Source organism: Haplochromis burtoni, unplaced genomic scaffold (assembly GCF_018398535.1).
Source record: "Haplochromis burtoni strain Fernald_Lab_line unplaced genomic scaffold, NCSU_Asbu1 Contig_45, whole genome shotgun sequence".
Classification (NCBI taxonomy): Eukaryota; Metazoa; Chordata; class Actinopteri; order Cichliformes; family Cichlidae; genus Haplochromis; species Haplochromis burtoni.
In genome coordinates, this window is record NW_024582406.1 from 683521 (window position 1) to 700028 (window position 16508).

Genomic DNA, 16508 nt, shown 5'->3' on the forward strand with positions numbered 1-16508 from the left:
CTTTTACTACCCTCATCTTTTTTTCTGAAAGACATAAACAGAGTAACATGGCATTTTCTTTTAAATCAGTAAAAGAAAAATAATATCAAATCACTATTAAATCATAGACTGTACATAAATGATGGACCTAGCAGCATGACATCACCCACTGTTTTGAGTGTATCTTGCTTTATCACCCATTTCCTGCTAAATGGGAGCAACAATTTATAAAATGAATGACATGTTGTATAAAACAAGGTTTAAACAAGCATTCATTGAAGAGATCAATTGAGGAGTGGGATTTTTTTTCTCTTTTATACTTGATAATCAGGCTTCTTTTTATCAGCCGATAAGAAAGAATGCTACATCAATTTAAAACACTACAAAAGAAGGACGTAAAAAATGAGACATCCTGCTTTGAAGCCTCGAGATGAACATTTCTTTATCACCATGTTGGTTACAAAAACACTGTGGTAAACAGGAAAGGTGGATCTGACTATAAACACCATGCACCCATTGGCTGATGATTTCTGATTGACAGGTCAATGATATGTCTTCCTGCTAAACGGTGTAAAGCGGTTACGGTGGTCCCTCGCTATAACGCGGTTCACCGTTCGCGGCCTTCCTGTTTCACAGATTTTATTTGTGCAACTTTGCATGTTTTTTTTTGTTTTTTTGGGAAGTATATTGTGTTCTGCATCGTGATTGGCTGCAGACCACTGTCAATCAATCTCCTCGTGTCTCCAGCACAGTACAGAATGAGTTCAGCTTGTCAAATTTACATAAATCTTCGACCGCTAGCAGTGTGACTCTGAAGTGCTGCACTGTATGTTTGTAAGTTTTCTCCCCAACAAACACAACAATGTCGATTAAACATTTTGCACCGTCAAAGGCAACCGAGGGGGCTTTGGTTTCATTGTATAATGCTGGACTTATTTTTCCACCAAGGTTTGAACTTTGAGAGTTTAAACAAGAGAGAAAATGTGAAAATGTTGATGCCTGTCTGAGAAAAGTGTATAAAGTGTGTAACGTATAACAATAATAATAATAGTAGTTGTAAAAAATAAAGCTGGCTACTTAATGGATTTCACCTATCACGGGTTATTTTTAGAACGTAACTCCCACGATAAACGAGGGACCACTGTAGTACTTAAATTTTGTTACGTATAGATATCAAACACTGTCGATCACATCATTTTACAACAGTAACTAGAGTACGCTGCTGGTATACGGTTTGAATCAGACCTATCTGACAGACTCCAGTTTTTTCATGTAAACAGGGAGTCAGGGTTCTGTGCTGGCAGCTCTTTTTTAACATTATACATGCTTTGTTTAGACAATATCATTAGGAAATGTTGCTTACATTTTTATTGCTATCCAGATGACACAAATTAATTAGTCAAACTACAGGAATGTCTTAAAGATACAAAGGTCTGGATTACCTCGAAATCCCTGCTTCTAAATTCTGACAAAACTGAGGTTATTCTACTCTGCCCTAAAAATTTAATGATGTCTAACCAGATACTTACTCTGGATGGCACTACCTCAGCCTCCAGTAATGCTGTGAGTCATTTTTAATCAGGATATGCCCAACAATGTGCATATAAACAGTAGGGGTGCAACGATATTCGTATCGATATTGAACCGTTCGATACAGTGCTTTCGGTTCGGTACGCATATGTATCGAACAATACAACATTTGTAATTTATTTTATCAACTTTCCTTCTGACGATGCTGTCTGTGTTGAGCGCTCAGTGAATCTGCTTCGACTACTCCGCCTAGGCGACAGTGCACTGTCGAGCGCAGATCCACTGAGCGCTCAACACAGACAGCATAGTCAGAAGGAAGAGCGCAGGGCAAGCTAGCGAGACAGAAGTTAAGCTCTCCTTACAACATGGACCTCCCCCACCCTCATTCAGATCTGGCGTTTGGAATTATTTTGGTTTTCATGTGACGTATGACCCTGAAGGTAAGCGAGTCATGGACTAAAGTAAAACAGTATGTTGGATGTGCCATGCAATGCTCAATTACATGGGTGGGAACTAGTGTGTTAGCGCAGTTAGCTCGTTAACGTGTTGGCCGTCTAGCCCCATGCACGGGGCGATCGGCGGTAGCTCGTTAACGGAGATTTGCCGTGTTGTGGCGTTAAGGTCATTTCAACGAGATTAACCTGAAAGCACTAGTGGGAACACAACGAATATGACTGCACATTTACGCCGACATCATCCTAGTGCAAAGACAAGTGGAAGCAGAAAAAAAACAAGCAAGCATGCTACTAACTTTAGCCGAGTCATTTAGACAGCTGTTTAATATGCTGCTGAGAATATAGCCCAGAAGAAGCGGATAGTATAGCTTTTATTTTGGAAAGAGACATTTCTCTGTAATAAACTCTCTTTTCCAAAGATGAGTGATTCCTCAATCAGATACAGGGCTCGCAATATCGCTAGCCCGACGTCCGGGCTAGCGATTTTTTCAGTCGGGCTACCAAAATCTATCTCTCCCTGCCCGTCGGGCTATTGTAAGGAAAAATATATGTCAATGCTTTTGCATTCTTTCAGAAATGTAGCTGGGTAATTATGTCATTGGCATCGGTGAGCCACTGTCAATATGTGACATATTGAAATCGCGTTTGAATTTGCGCTTGTTTTTTTGCTTTCACTTTGCAATCGTGCGAACTGTGTATAGAGAGCGACAGCACTGATCTGTGAGTGATGATAATTTGTGCACCAATTCCTCTGACATCGTCTTATTAATCGTTAGCTTACTATGCAAACATGACAAGTGAAATCTCCCGCAGCTTAAACATGTGAGAGGTTGATCGCGCAGAGAATCGCTGAGCTTATGTGAGTGCGTGTGTAAAAGCAGCAGGATATATATTTGACTACGATGACCTGGATGACTGAGAACCTTCACAGACAGATATATATTTTAGTTCTGCTGAGCCAAATAAGACAGGTCAGGGTGAAGAAGTGACAGCCAAAGAAAAGCTTACCACAAAACGGAGAAGTTATGACAAATCAGACTATAAGGCAAAAAGAAAGTGCAGCTTTATGGTTTCATGGACAAAAGAATTTCTGTGGCTGCAATATGACGAGCTAAATAACCAGGGCTGCACATAAGTGGTCCGCAGGTGCGCATTCGCTGTCAAAATAAAAAACACGCACAAGGGTTAGGGTTAAATTTAAAAACTGTACTTTTGAGTTAAAATATATATTTATAATTTTAATAAATGACAAATTAAAAAGGCATGAACATTTTTTTTGTATCGAAAAAATATCGAACCGTGACACCAAAGTATCGAACCGAACCGAACCGTGAATTTTGTGTATCGTTGCACCCCTAATAAACAGGTATGTAGGACTGTGTTCTTTTATCTGTGCAGTATCTCTAAGATTAGAAACATCTTGTCTCAGAGTGATGCTGAAAAGCTAGTCCACCCATTTCTTCTAGGCTGGACTTTTTGTTTCCTTATTTTCAGGCTGTTCTAAAAGCTCGCTAAAAAGATTCTAGTTGATCCAGAATATTGAAGTACTGATGCATTAGTTTGTGTTTGTTCTTGCCTCTCTATGCTCTCCTTTTTCATCCCTTTTCTCCAATGTAACTGGTTGGAGCAGATGGCTGCCCCTCCCCCTCCCTGAGCCTGGTTCTACCGGAGTTTTTTTTCCTGTTCAAATTGAGTTTTTTCTTCTCGCTGTCTCCAAGTGCTTGCCCATAGGGATCTTCTGTAGGATCTTAACCTTACAACGTAAAGCACCCTGATGCAACTGTTGCTTTGAGTTGGTGCTATATAAATAATTAATATAAGTTAAAGAAAAATGTATTGATGAAAGATAAATTAATCTAAAACCTTCGTCTCGCTTCATTTGCTCTCCTTGCCAGAGAAGATGATCACAATACTTATTAGACTATTTTAGTGTCCCCCTTAAACACTTCATGTCCCATAGAGCAACTGATATGCTAAACATTATACAGTATACAAAATACACTGTATAACTAATGAAACTTCTTTGCAGGCTATTAAAACGACTTCATGACGTTTTGCTTACAGACAGCAAGTCCCAATTTAAATGCAAATATTTGTGCTCTCACATGAAAAATGGTTATTTTATTTGTGTTGAGGCTTTTATGTGCTCATTAGCACAGCTAGGAAGATTTTTGAATCTGGTGTTACAGTCGTATCAAAGTCTGCAGATTACAAAAAACTGGGGCACGAATCCACCAGCCATCACAAAATTTCACTGTATTTAGATTAAAAAAAAAAAAAAAAACTAAATGAAACATTAAAAAAAAGAGAAACTAATCAAAATAAATTAAAATTATCTACAGTCTGTTTGACCTGCTCCCCTCAGGCAGGAGGCTCCGGTCCATTCGCACCAGAACCTCTCGCCATAAGAACAGTTTCTTCCCCTCTGCTGTTGGACTCATGAACAATAACCATATGACTGTCCCCACCACTAACACATGACCCTACGCTGTGTTCACTGCATCATTCCATGTTTGGCACTGATCACCACCTGCACTCATGTATATATCATGTATATATCTATCCACTTAGCACTTTTAATTCTTATTTTTATATTTTTATGACAGTATGTTTGCACTGAAGCACCGCAGCAATTTCCTAATGTTGTAAACCTGCTCAACATCTGGCAATAAACCCTTTCTGATTCTGATTCTGATTCTGACTAAAAGACTTTAGTTTTAGGCTTTGGTGAATATGTTTATTGAGACTGGTATGACCACATGACAGTGAGTCAGCTCTGACTGTGTTTGTGTTGTACTCCAAACGTCTTCAAACTTGCTCCTGGCAAACATTAGAAATCAAAATGCTACACCCAACAGACTCTAAAGTGAAACTCGCAAACCCGAGAGAGAGAAAAACAACCGAAACACAACTGTGCTCAAAACAAACACTGTTGAGGATGTTGTGTAGAGTCTCAATGTAAACCTCGACAAGGTCTCAGTACAAGGAAACATGGATTCGGATTCCTTGGACTAATAAAACTGGGAATATGCTCCGTCATTGCTCTCCATCCAATGCGAGAGAGTTTAATCAGATCCAAGTTGGTGGAGCACCTAAAATACAAGTTTACCTTCTCAATGCAGCAAGAAAGGCCCCAAAAAGTCTTAAAGACACACTTTCTGTCAGCATCCTTCAACACTGTCGCGCTTCCCAGACAGCGGGGTTGCCGAGTGTCTAATATGCACACAGACACTCCATGTACAACATATTGGTGCCTTTGAAACATTTATTCGAAGGAGACGTTTACATTGGCCAACATCCGTGTGCACACACCCTGCTCCTGCAACAAACCAGCTTACAAATGGAAAAAGTCCCTCTGGGCTTTAGAGCAAACTTTAGTTGAAGAGTGACTTAAGCTTCAGCTGAACACACCCTTAAACAATGTGCGTGTGCAGGCATGAGTGGAGGTGTTACGTATGGGCTTGCAACGGTGAAAAGCGTTCTCTGTTCCTGATGCAACCCTACTTGTGGCGAACTCGCCAATTTCAAGTATTATGGCTGTGTTTTACTAGTAACCAAGGAGACTGCTGCTCCTGTTCTGTATCCAGGTGATGGTGGGATGAGTCAGGCGGGCTCGCCCTAACGCCCTTGATTCTTACTTCTGCTGAGCTGTGACCCTGCACCTCAGGTGAAACACATGACCACATTATCAACAGCCGGGATGCAAATTCTTATGGGAAATGAGATTCATAAATCTGGGAGGTGTGACTTCTCATTGCTTCCAGGTGTGCGGGAGCCCCACCTTAATCACAGGGAGGGACGCAGCGAAGCACAGCAGACGGGAGGGATCTAAAAGCCAAGAATTTGTGGAGGTACAGGTTTCCAACCTTCTAAGCAAGTTGAAAACAATCCTCTCTGGTGGTGCTTTTGGACCTCGTCCTTTTTTCCCCTCTTCTCCCTTGTGCTCATTTCTCTTGCTGGCAGAGAAATGAGCACATCATCAAGATAAGAGGTGCAGAACATCAACAAGAGTTTACCGCAGCTTGAACGTCAGACTGAGACTAGTTGAGTGTAATTCGGAGGAGGTGGATCTGCTTATACTTGCATCCCAGAGGATAAAAGGTAAGTGTATTCAATAAAGGTTGGGTCAGGCTTGTGAATCTATTTATATTTTGATTTGATGTCTAATAATAGACATCAAAATAATGTTTGGAATTGGTAAAAACCTCTGTAACCCCCTGTGAGCAAGTGATGGGGCAAAGTTGAGGACACGAGGCCTTTTTATCCTGTGCTAAAACTGCCAAAAAGGTCATATTTAAATCTCTGGTGCTGGAACAAAGACTCCACTGTGTAATGCGGGAAGTGCTCCTCAGCTATCACAAGTGACTATCTGACTGTCTCTCACCTCTAATCTTAACTGGTTATAACCGGCAATCGTGTTGTGTGACGGCGCTCGCTACGTCTCCTTTTCTGTCCCGGCCTCGCCTCCATGTTGCAGCTGGTTTTTCCTCCAAGCTTTGCAACGGCTCATTCATTTCCCTGCTTTGTTCTGGCATGTTTATACACTCCCTTCTCCTCCTGTGCTCTTCACACGAGCTACTGTCAAACCTCTTCTTCCTTTTGTCTCTTCCATGCTGTGACCTCTGTCATGTTAGCTTACATTTCACCATGCTTTATTTGCAGACTTTTAATGCGTTTCGGACAAACTTCTCCTCCCGACTGACAGTTTTGCAGTCAAACATGCGTGAAATGTATTTTACTCTTTTTTGTTTCAGGATTAAAGACCTGCCACATCAAAGGACAGTTAAACAAAGGAGGACCGAATCCTCGTGTGGATTACTATAATGAATATGGCCCTTTCATCCAAGAACCTGAAATCCCTTTCTCCCCTCCTGTTCCTCTTTTATGCCCCTCTCACCTGTCTGTGCCAGTCAGCCAACAGCACCTCAACCAGTACCACAACCACCACCACAACCGTTTCCTCAAATGTTACATCCCTGATCGGAGTCCGAGGCTGCGGCAACGGGCTGCATCCCATGTACAGGTATCTGTGTGACCGCCTGGCAGCATGGGGGATTGTGCTGGAGACCCTGGCCACTGCGGGCTTCCTGCTAAGTATAGGGCTCCTCTTAACCCTGCTGATCTGGTCCCTGTGTGTCTGCATCTCATCCCGCCATTATCGAAAAAGCAACATCGGAGGCATGGTGGCCTCCATGTCCCTGTTCCTGTTGGCCACGGCGGGGATCTTCGGCATCACCTTCTCTTTCATCATCAGTCTCACCCCGCAGACGTGCCCCACTAGGCTGTTCCTCTTTGGCGTGCTCTTCTCGCTGGCCTTCTCCTGCCTGCTGGCTCGCTGCCTTGCATTGTTGGGCTTTGCAGCAGCTCGAGGCTGGGGAGAGCCTGCTGTGGCTCTGGGGCTCTTCACTGTGCAAGTTATCATTGCCACAGAGTGGCTGATCATCGTGTTGGTCCGGGATAACAAGCGCTGCGAGTACAGCCAGGGGGAATTCGTCATGCTACTGATCTACGTCCTGTGCTTACTGGCTATCAGCTTGATTCTTTCCCTGCACCTCCTGTGCCGCAATTATTGCACTTACAGCTACAGCTACACAGGACCCATCAACCAGCAAGGGAAGCTGCACAGTGGGCTGGTCTTCGTCACACTGCTTCTCTCTGCCTGCATCTGGGTGGTGTGGATCACTATGTTCACCAAGGGGAACCCCGAGCTGGGCCGTCGGCCAAATTGGGATGACCCAGTAATTAGCATTGCCTTGGTAGCAAATGGCTGGGTGTTACTGATTGGGCATGGGTTGTCCCAGGTCGCCTTCTTCTGCAATGGGGAGGTGAAGTCCAAGGATCTCCCTTTGAGCTTTGCAGGATGGACCAGCCCCAATGCTGATATGCCAGGACTAGGAAGCCAGAAAGAGGGGAGGGACAACGGAAGTTTTGAGAATGACTTGGAGAACAAGAGAGGTGAGATGCTGTTGTGTTGATTAAAAAAAGTGTGACTTACAGTTAGATGATTTGGGACATAAAGATAATATGATTATTGAAATTATCTTTTGAAATTGACTATTTAAATCCTCACCGCATTCCTAACCACACCTGGTTGACTAGCAATCCAAGAGATATCTCATTTTCTTTGACAAAGACCTAAAAATACCAGTAAATATTCACATATGTACAATAGAGCTGGTAAACTAGAATTTTCACATTTAAGGATTTATACTAAGTCACGTGTACGGAAGAATTCAGGATCGACCTGACAGTTTAAAAGATGTTCATCAGTACAAGCCTATTACTCTCGGGACTTTATAGGATATGATGATTATTTAATAAAAGACCACCTGGGATCCACTCTAATCGGCAATGATTATTTCTTTTTAATCAGTTTAATGCCCCACTTTTTTGCACTCCTCATCAGGCTTCCTCTGATCCAAACACAAAGGGCCACAAAGCAGGAACTACTCATTCAAAATCAACTGCACCAGTTAGCATTACTCATTACTTAGTGTTAGGTGTAAGTACTTCATTATGTCTCCTTAAGTAACGTGATGTGTCCTAATCAAAATCTCACTGGTTCCTTATTACTTCCTCATTAGTTTACTACGACTCCTTAGATTAGGAGCCAAATCTACATCATCTAACTAAAGTTTGCGTGCACCACAGATCCATAAAGGATGTTGTTTCATTCTCATTTTAAAGGTGCAAAACCAGGAAAAAAACAGAATAGACTAACTATGATCAATAAGGACACATTAGCCAAATGGCTTTCCTCAAACATGAGGTAAAAATGAACCCAACCTTAGAAAATGACTCCTGCTATCTGTCAGCTCAGCTCTCACTGTGCGCCTTTACGATGAACGCATATAATGTATATAATTAGCTGACTGTGTAACGCGTCTCCCTTCAGGCCGGAGAGCTGAGCAATCGCTGCGATCGCCCTACGAGTCGGGATTCTCCATGACGGTGAGTACTGAAGGATAAACCATCCGACTCCTGCTGGTCCAACATTCAACAGTGTGACCTTTTAACTACGTGACTCAGCTATATTGTAGGATTAATTGGACTTTATCGAGGGTATTAATTGCAGCGATGTTTTGTGTTTCAGGAAATCGACACCGACAAAGATTACACCATTCCTCGCCCTCAGACTACCAACTACAATGAACCCTACGATGAATATTATGGACATGAATAAAACCTTATCTGAATAAGGCCATACACACCTCATGGCCTAATTTGTACTTTAATGTGCAAAATGTAAATATTTTTAGTATTATAAGAAATGGTGTTTTAAGTGTGTTAGTAGGATTTAAAATCATATGTCGCCCCCAAAGAGAGCAGGCTCAGCAGCATGACTCATCTGCTTGAGTTTCATCATCGAGGCTGGACGGGTTCAGATAGTCCAGCTTTGTTCTGGCAAATCCACGGGGCGAATTCTCAACAGTGGGGCGTCTCAGTCACGGTGTGTGTGTTGCTACTCTGAGATGGCAGATAATAGCCCTGAGGTGACAGGAGGCGTGAAAGTGTCGCTTTGAAGGTGCCAAACTGCTGAGCAGAGACATCCACGAAGGAGCGAGAGGACAACTGAGAGGAACGAGAAGAGAGAACGAGGTGAGAAAGGAAAGGAAGGTGGGATCAGACGAAATGAGACAAGACAGGAGGAGATAGGACAGGAGATCCGTCAGCGCTGTGGGAGGGCTCGTGCCATCACTGATCAGCATCTTCATATTCAAAGTTACGTCACAGTTACACGTTTCTGCAAAACAACTGGAGTGATGTAGAAAGATACAACACAGGCATCTTTTTTACCCCGTAACACTTTAGAATACGGCCTGAGGCCAAGTGCGTAATTCCTCTGTGATTAAACGGAATGTCAATACTTTATTATAACGTAATTATATTTACCTACAAATACTCAAAGGTAGGCACACAGGAATAAGGGGATAACAAATCAGGGTTTTACAGAAAACAAAGAAAAACTTATACTGCAAGTAAAGCTAATTAGTGTGTAAGTAATTTTAGTAAATTTAAGCAGTGCATAAGGCATTATGAGTAGTGCACAGATTCTGCAAATTTGATGGTATTTGTTTTTTCTTGTAAGGCAGAAAAGTCCTCAACACATTTATATTAGTAAAAGAAAAGCACAGTTGAATAACAGAACATCCATCCTGCAAATCAACATAATGAATATTAAATAAACAGGCAAGAAAAGCAAGATTAATCCACTCCATAATGCAGCCTGTGCTGAAAACTACAGTGTGTTTATGACATGTGATTTTTGTTTTTTTCTGTAAAAACCCAACTTGTTCTCACCTTATTCTAGTGTGCCTACCTCTAAGTATTTGTAACTAAATGTAATTACACTGTAACTTTAAAAAAAATGCACTAAAAGTCCATTCAATTACAGGAGAATTACGCTCTTAGTCACTTATTATAAAGTGTAACCTTTATTTTACAAATGCTTGCATAATGTGCTCAATAAAAAAAGACTTCTACATAAAGGATTTCGTTCTGTCAGAGCTCAGTCTTTTTTAATGTCCACTTAATAATTTGAATGCCTCCTTGCAGTAAACAAACACTTGTGTACAGGGAGCAGCCACCAGGGGGCAACGTCGTAACAAGTCATAGTAGATGACTAGGTAGATGTAAAACCTTTTTAGTAGCAACTATCATAGTCACGGTTTCATTTACAAGAGGCAGAATGTGCAATAAGATATTCGTCCCTCTGTAATACACGGGAGAGAAGATGATTCAGTGTGCCATTTGTTTTCTTGCCCCCTCCCTTCCTCCCTCCGATGGCCTGTAGTGATTTGCCATCCACAAAAGGTCAGTCCCCCACTTCAAAAGATGCAATCTCTCACACACCTCCTCCTCTGTCAGGCCTCTGCCTATTCTTCCAATTAGCCCAACTTCAATTACTCAGCGAGAGCATGCCATCAAATTGGCAATTGGCCTCTTGTGCATTAGTGCAATTAGCAGGGATATGAGGTTTCCTGCCACATCCAACCCATTTACGGCCATTAACTGTAGATGCAATTAAAGATTGTTCCAGTTTGTTTCCCCCTTGGCAGTGATGAGCAAGTTTGGAGGTGGTGGAAGAGCTTATCACACAGTAAATTTGGTCTGGAGGAGTAAAAACAAAAAGAAAAGAAAAGTCAAGAGTTAACTGCAACGTAGCACCGCTGAGCTGCGTTAAACGGTGGGCATGTGGCGCCTCCATCAATCACCCGGCTCGCGCCCCACAGAGGAGGCCACGTTTCTGGACTGTCTGAGCAGGGATTCTTTGGAAGCTTGTTATCTAAATATTGCAGCATTCAGTTGACTCCCCAACTTCTCATGTCTAATGAGAAACTCCCTTATCTCTGCTTGGTATAGGGTTTTGTTCTATTTAAAGCAAGCTCGCTCCTGATTGGATAACTTCACTTTAGACAAACACTGCAAAGAAAATGATAAGACTGACACAATCATGGGAAGGAAATAGCATAATGGCTGCCAGCTCAACAAATCCAGAACCCTATCTGAGAATGTGCTCTATCACCTCCTGATAACTGTGAGGTAAGAGGGTCACTGCATCAAGAAACGGGAGTCAGTGAATGCCTTCAATTTCTGAGGATCCTTCAAAGTGTTTCCTTAGACAATGCCTGCCTTCTTCACTCATTCTCAGTTCAGTCCTTTTAAAAAACAGAATTTGTTTAGTTGAATCTATGAAAAAATAGATAACAGAGATAACAGTGTCCTTAAAAATGGACAAGTGGAGGACCAAAGAAGTGGCAAGGCTTGTAAAAATATATACGCCAGATGAGCAGTATGTGAAAGTCAGGTCCTTGAGACATATGAAAAAAGATCCAGACATGATGCAGGACCTGAGAGATGCATCTAGCCCTTCAGTTGATCAGTCTGCTGTTTGTGAAACGAGGGAGAAAAAGCTGAGGTCGCCAAAATACACAAGAACCTGACTGGAAATCAGTGGCAACTGGTCTGATGGAGTGATGGATCCAAATTTGACATTATTGGTCCAAATATGCAGAGAGGTCGTCAGGACAAATGTATAACAGAGAGTGTCTACAGCCGGCCGTGGCTCTGACATGGTTGGGTTGCATTTCAGCCAGGGGTGTTGGAGCTTATCAAAGCTGAAGGAAACTGTGGATGCAGAAAAGTGCCACGAGATTTAGATCAAAATGTCTGATTGGCAACGGCTTCATTTTAAAGCACGACAATGAACCCAAACAGACTGCCAATGCAGTAAAAGCAGACCTGGATAGAGAAAAACACAGTGGAGCACCGTCAGTCATGGATTGGCCTCCCCCAGAGCCCGGACCTCAACATTACTGAAGCAGTGTGGGCTCATGTTGACAGAGAACAGAACAAAGCCAACATCCCAAGACAACCTTTGAATATCCTTCCAGAAGCCTGGAGAACTATTCCTGAAGACTACTTAAAGAAATGACAAGAACGTGTTGAATAAAGGTGGTCACACCAAATATCGACTTTCAAGCCTGTTAGAATCGTACAAACTCTGTTTTTGCCTTATAGACTGTAGTTACATGTATGTTTTCACAAGTCACTGCACCTATTTTGAATTTCCTAGCAAAATATTTAAAAACAGGAATGAAGGACAGCTCAAAACTTTTGCATAGTACTGTATGCAATTCTCAAATTTGGATGTTTGGGGAAGAAAAAGTTCCTGGCTTCAGATTGTGATGCAGAGTGGATGTAAAGTTGATTCGGTTGCAGTTTTTAAACAGAGCTTAAATGTGTTTTCAACCCTCAGCTTCACGCAGCTTTCTCCTGCACTTCAGAAATAATGCACAGCAAGCATCTCCAGTTTCCAACCCACCTCTGTGCACTTTAAGGAACTGCAGCTCAGAAATTACTCAGGATTTGCTTAGTTTCAATAAATACACTAAATTTACTGGAGGTCATGTGGGAGCAGAACTGGGTGATCGTTTACGGAGCGAGAGGCAGGTATGAGTGCGAGGGCCTGCGACACTAAAGGCCAGAAAAGCTAATAACAAATCAAAGACGGGTATAAAAACCAAACAGTTTATTATTATATACATTCAATAATAATGAAGAGAATAAACAGAAGGCAGACACAAGAATGGCAAAATAAAACATTGTGAGAAAATACAAGTCACTTACTTAATTTTTAAAAAAAATCACTTGGATAAATGAGCCTTTGAGAGCATGTGACAGGGAGGAGGAAAGGGAAAAAAACTTCACATGCAATTTAAACCCATTTATTAAACTGCTGTACAAAAACTCCCACTGGGCTGACTTCTTGAGTGCAGTGCAGGGAGTCGGGGTGTGGGGTGGGGGGCATCGGCAGCCAGCAGCTGAGGATGACTTTTGTTTTCAGTCCGTGTTCCTCGAGCGCACCTGTGCGGTTACTTCGCAGCTTTTCAAAATAAGATTAACTCCCAATTAGAGGAGGCAAAAAACCAAAACAACAACAACAAACAAACAAACCAAAAAAAGCGAGTGAAAGCAGCTGCGCCGCGGTCGCTGCTCAACAACGGCGCCGTGACTGCAGCTTGTTGCCAGCTGGATGAGCGAGGCGGAGAGCTTTCTAAATGAGCATCTCTGTGGGCAGGTTCATAATAATAACAACACTAACACGGCTCTGCGCAGAAGCTTTTCACCGGGGTGGACTAATGCTGTTACTCTTAACATTTTAAGGGTTTTAATCTAAAAAAAAAAAAAAAAACCAAACCCACAGGGGGGACAGACAGGTGATTACCATGAGGACCACACAGCAGAGAGCATAGATAACCCAGGTGGACTGAAGTGGACTGGACTGCCCCCCCCCAACCCTCCCCCACAATCCAGACACTGTGCAGGGCCTGAACCGAGAGCAGCCGTCACTGCTGTCACCCCGCATCACACATCATCCCAGGTTCTCTCTCTTTCTTACTCCCCCCGCTGTGTAAACACGCCACGCTCCACCTCGTCTTCCTCCTCCAGCACTGCGATTTGAGTTCATGCACAAAAAAAGAAAAGAAAGACTCGACACCCTTCCTCTCTCGCAAAAAGCATGCATGCATAGCAACACTTGTGGTAATACTTGTAAGGAATAATAAGAAAAACAAAAACAAACAAGGAGGTAATGCTCATCAAAAATACTCATTGGACCCACTGCACACAGTTTCACAATCATACAAAAACAAAATACTCCCCCACCCACCCTGTCCTTGCACTGTACTACCCCGCCTTCCCCCCAAAGAAAGGAGCAGAGTGAGAGGGAGAGACAGTGGGGGACGCTGTGATTCTGTCAGCTGATGATTAATGGCTCAGCTTCTCACCTTCACCAACACTGCCACAAAGTCCCTTCACTGACCGCCCACACATTGTTTCATTGTTCAAAAAAAAAAAAGGTGAACACTGCTGGGCCTCTGGACCCCTTTTGACATCGTGCCGCCCCCCACCCTCCCCTCCTAATTTACTTTTTAATTTGGCCCTTCAGGAAAATGCACTTTGAAATATCCTCTCGGTCTACCTGCCTCTCCGTGCATCCCTCATGACTCCATCTGCTCTGATTTCCCTTGTCTGCAGCAAACACCTCTGCATCTGCACTGTGTGCTCATGTGTTAGTGCAAAAAGAAAAAAAAAGAAAAAAGAAAAGCTAATAAATGACACTTAAGACCAAATTAAACCCAGCAGTGTCATTATATTCTGCAGGCTGGATTAAAAGGTGTATTCCCTGTCTTGCAGACATTGCTTTTATGACATTTCCCAGGGGTGCTGCTACGACGCTGTACAGCTTCAACCCACACATTAAAAAAATAAAAATTACAGCTAAAGAATAAAGTAAAGGCAGAAAAACACAAAAATAAAAACAAAATACACAAGGACACACAAAAAAAAGAAATGTGCTTTCCTCTGAAAATCTTTGGAACTGAAAAAAAGGCAAATAATAGCAATAACGACAACAACCACGTGAGAGTAAATGCAGATGCAACACATACAGGTCCTGCTGTGCCTTCATCAGGTGCACCAGGCAAGCTTTGAAAGTATTCAGAGTGAACCATCCCAGAGAGCATGATGAGGGGCCTAAGAGTTACATAATGATGTGAAAACCTAGTGAGAACACTGCATATAAATAGAAACAAAACCGATAATGAATCCCGTCTCTGTGCTTCCCTGCACTCTCTCTGCTCTGCCGAGTCGAGATCACACACCATTTCCCGAACGACGGCCAGGAGGGATCGGCGTCCGTTCGACTGACAGGTTATTTGTTTCCCAACGCGGGTGGTGCGGGTGCTGAAGCTAGTTCCACTCGTGTCCTGTGGATCTTTTTGATGTGATCGGCAGGACAAGTTTAGGAGATAGAAACGAGTCCTTTATTTCTCCTTTTGGAAGAAGCAGACTTGAGGACGAGGCCTTTAAAAAGACGGTCGTGATGTCTCCATGTTGGAGTTGCACTTGCAGTAATGACTGGAGTATGTGCAGGCGAGCATTAAGGACAAAAACTCAAAATCACTGAGCCACGTGGTGTTTTTTGTTTGTTTTTTCCGACATGATGACACGTCTGCGGCAGGCAAAACAAACGAGGTACTGCAGAAAAAAAAGACCTTTTTTTCCTTGTCTTTTTTAAACAGTCTCTTTGTGTTTCCTTTTACATTTGGCCAGGACGTTTTAAACGTTAGAAAAATGAACCCCCCCCCCCCCAAAAGACATGCCATATAAGTTCGAAGTTATTAAGAGAACAAAAAAGTGGTTTCTGTCAGAAGTTTCCTCCAGCTGAAAGTTGGATGTTCCAGCGTGGCAAAAACAAGAATAGCTCCTACATCCTCTGCGTTTGATTCTTTTTCTTTTTTTTTTCAGTATTACATGATACTAACATCAGAAGGATGTAGGGGGGAGCAGCTCTATGTCAACGTAGTGTTTAAAAACAGAAGTACCTTTTTCTAGTATCATTTAGTGAAGTCTGACACTAAAGGAAAGTGTAGAGGAATCTATACTTGGTGTTTAATGTAAGAGTGTGTGTGTGGTCTGACAGGGCAGTGGATAAACTGGAAGTCTGGATATTTTTAGGGACAAAAAAATTTAAAAAAAGATTTTGTAGTGTGCAGGATGTCATAGGAACAACAGCAGTCTGTCTCCTTCCAGGTCCTGTAGTGTTTTTCTTAAAAAAACAAAAACAAATCTAACAAAAAAAGCATCCCAAACTGTGTCCTGTTGCTCCAGCTCTTTATACAAGGGATACACTCCTGGCAGTTTTTTTGTTTTGGGGGTTTTTGTCATCGTTTCCATGTCAGTGACGGACACAAAAGTACAGGAACTGAGTTTCAGTTGATGATGTGGCAATGACTTCTCTCGCCACAAGACAAAAAAAGGGAAAAGAAAATAATAAAAGGGGTTGTTGCTATAATCTGCCTGCAGAAAAAAATGTAGGGGAGCTCCTGCCAAGCAAAGAGCCTGAAAAAGGGTTTTGGACCAAAGTGAAATTCCTTGGATGTGATTTGTGGTTTTAGTAAGGAGCAAACCTACTGTATCCAGCCCGGTATAAACTGGCCTGAAAGACACAGAAGGGACAACAGAGTCATGAAAGTAGAC

At 42.4% G+C, this 16508-nt stretch overlaps 2 protein-coding genes across 3 annotated transcripts in view; one reads left to right on the forward strand and one right to left on the reverse strand.

The window, feature by feature from the left end:
- The first annotated feature begins 5459 nt into the window (after positions 1 to 5459).
- LOC102292119 (retinoic acid-induced protein 3) lies at positions 5460 to 10456 on the forward strand. Its single transcript, XM_005940767.3, has 5 exons — positions 5460 to 5631; positions 5729 to 6065; positions 6719 to 7919; positions 8860 to 8915; positions 9058 to 10456. Exons 3-5 carry the CDS (start codon positions 6788 to 6790, stop codon positions 9145 to 9147), a joined length of 1278 nt encoding a protein of 425 aa, XP_005940829.1. The 5' UTR covers positions 5460 to 5631; positions 5729 to 6065; positions 6719 to 6787; the 3' UTR covers positions 9148 to 10456.
- Positions 10457 to 12981: 2525 nt separating this feature from the next.
- Positions 12982 to 16508, reverse strand: part of LOC102292836 (RNA binding protein fox-1 homolog 2) — a 51511-nt gene continuing 47984 nt past the window's right edge. For both annotated transcript variants that reach the window (XM_005940770.2, XM_014339551.2), the window contains exon 13: positions 12982 to 16467. In XM_005940770.2, coding sequence (XP_005940832.1) covers positions 16423 to 16467 — 45 coding nt within the window. In that variant the 3' untranslated portion in view covers positions 12982 to 16422. The remainder of the gene's footprint in view (positions 16468 to 16508) is intronic.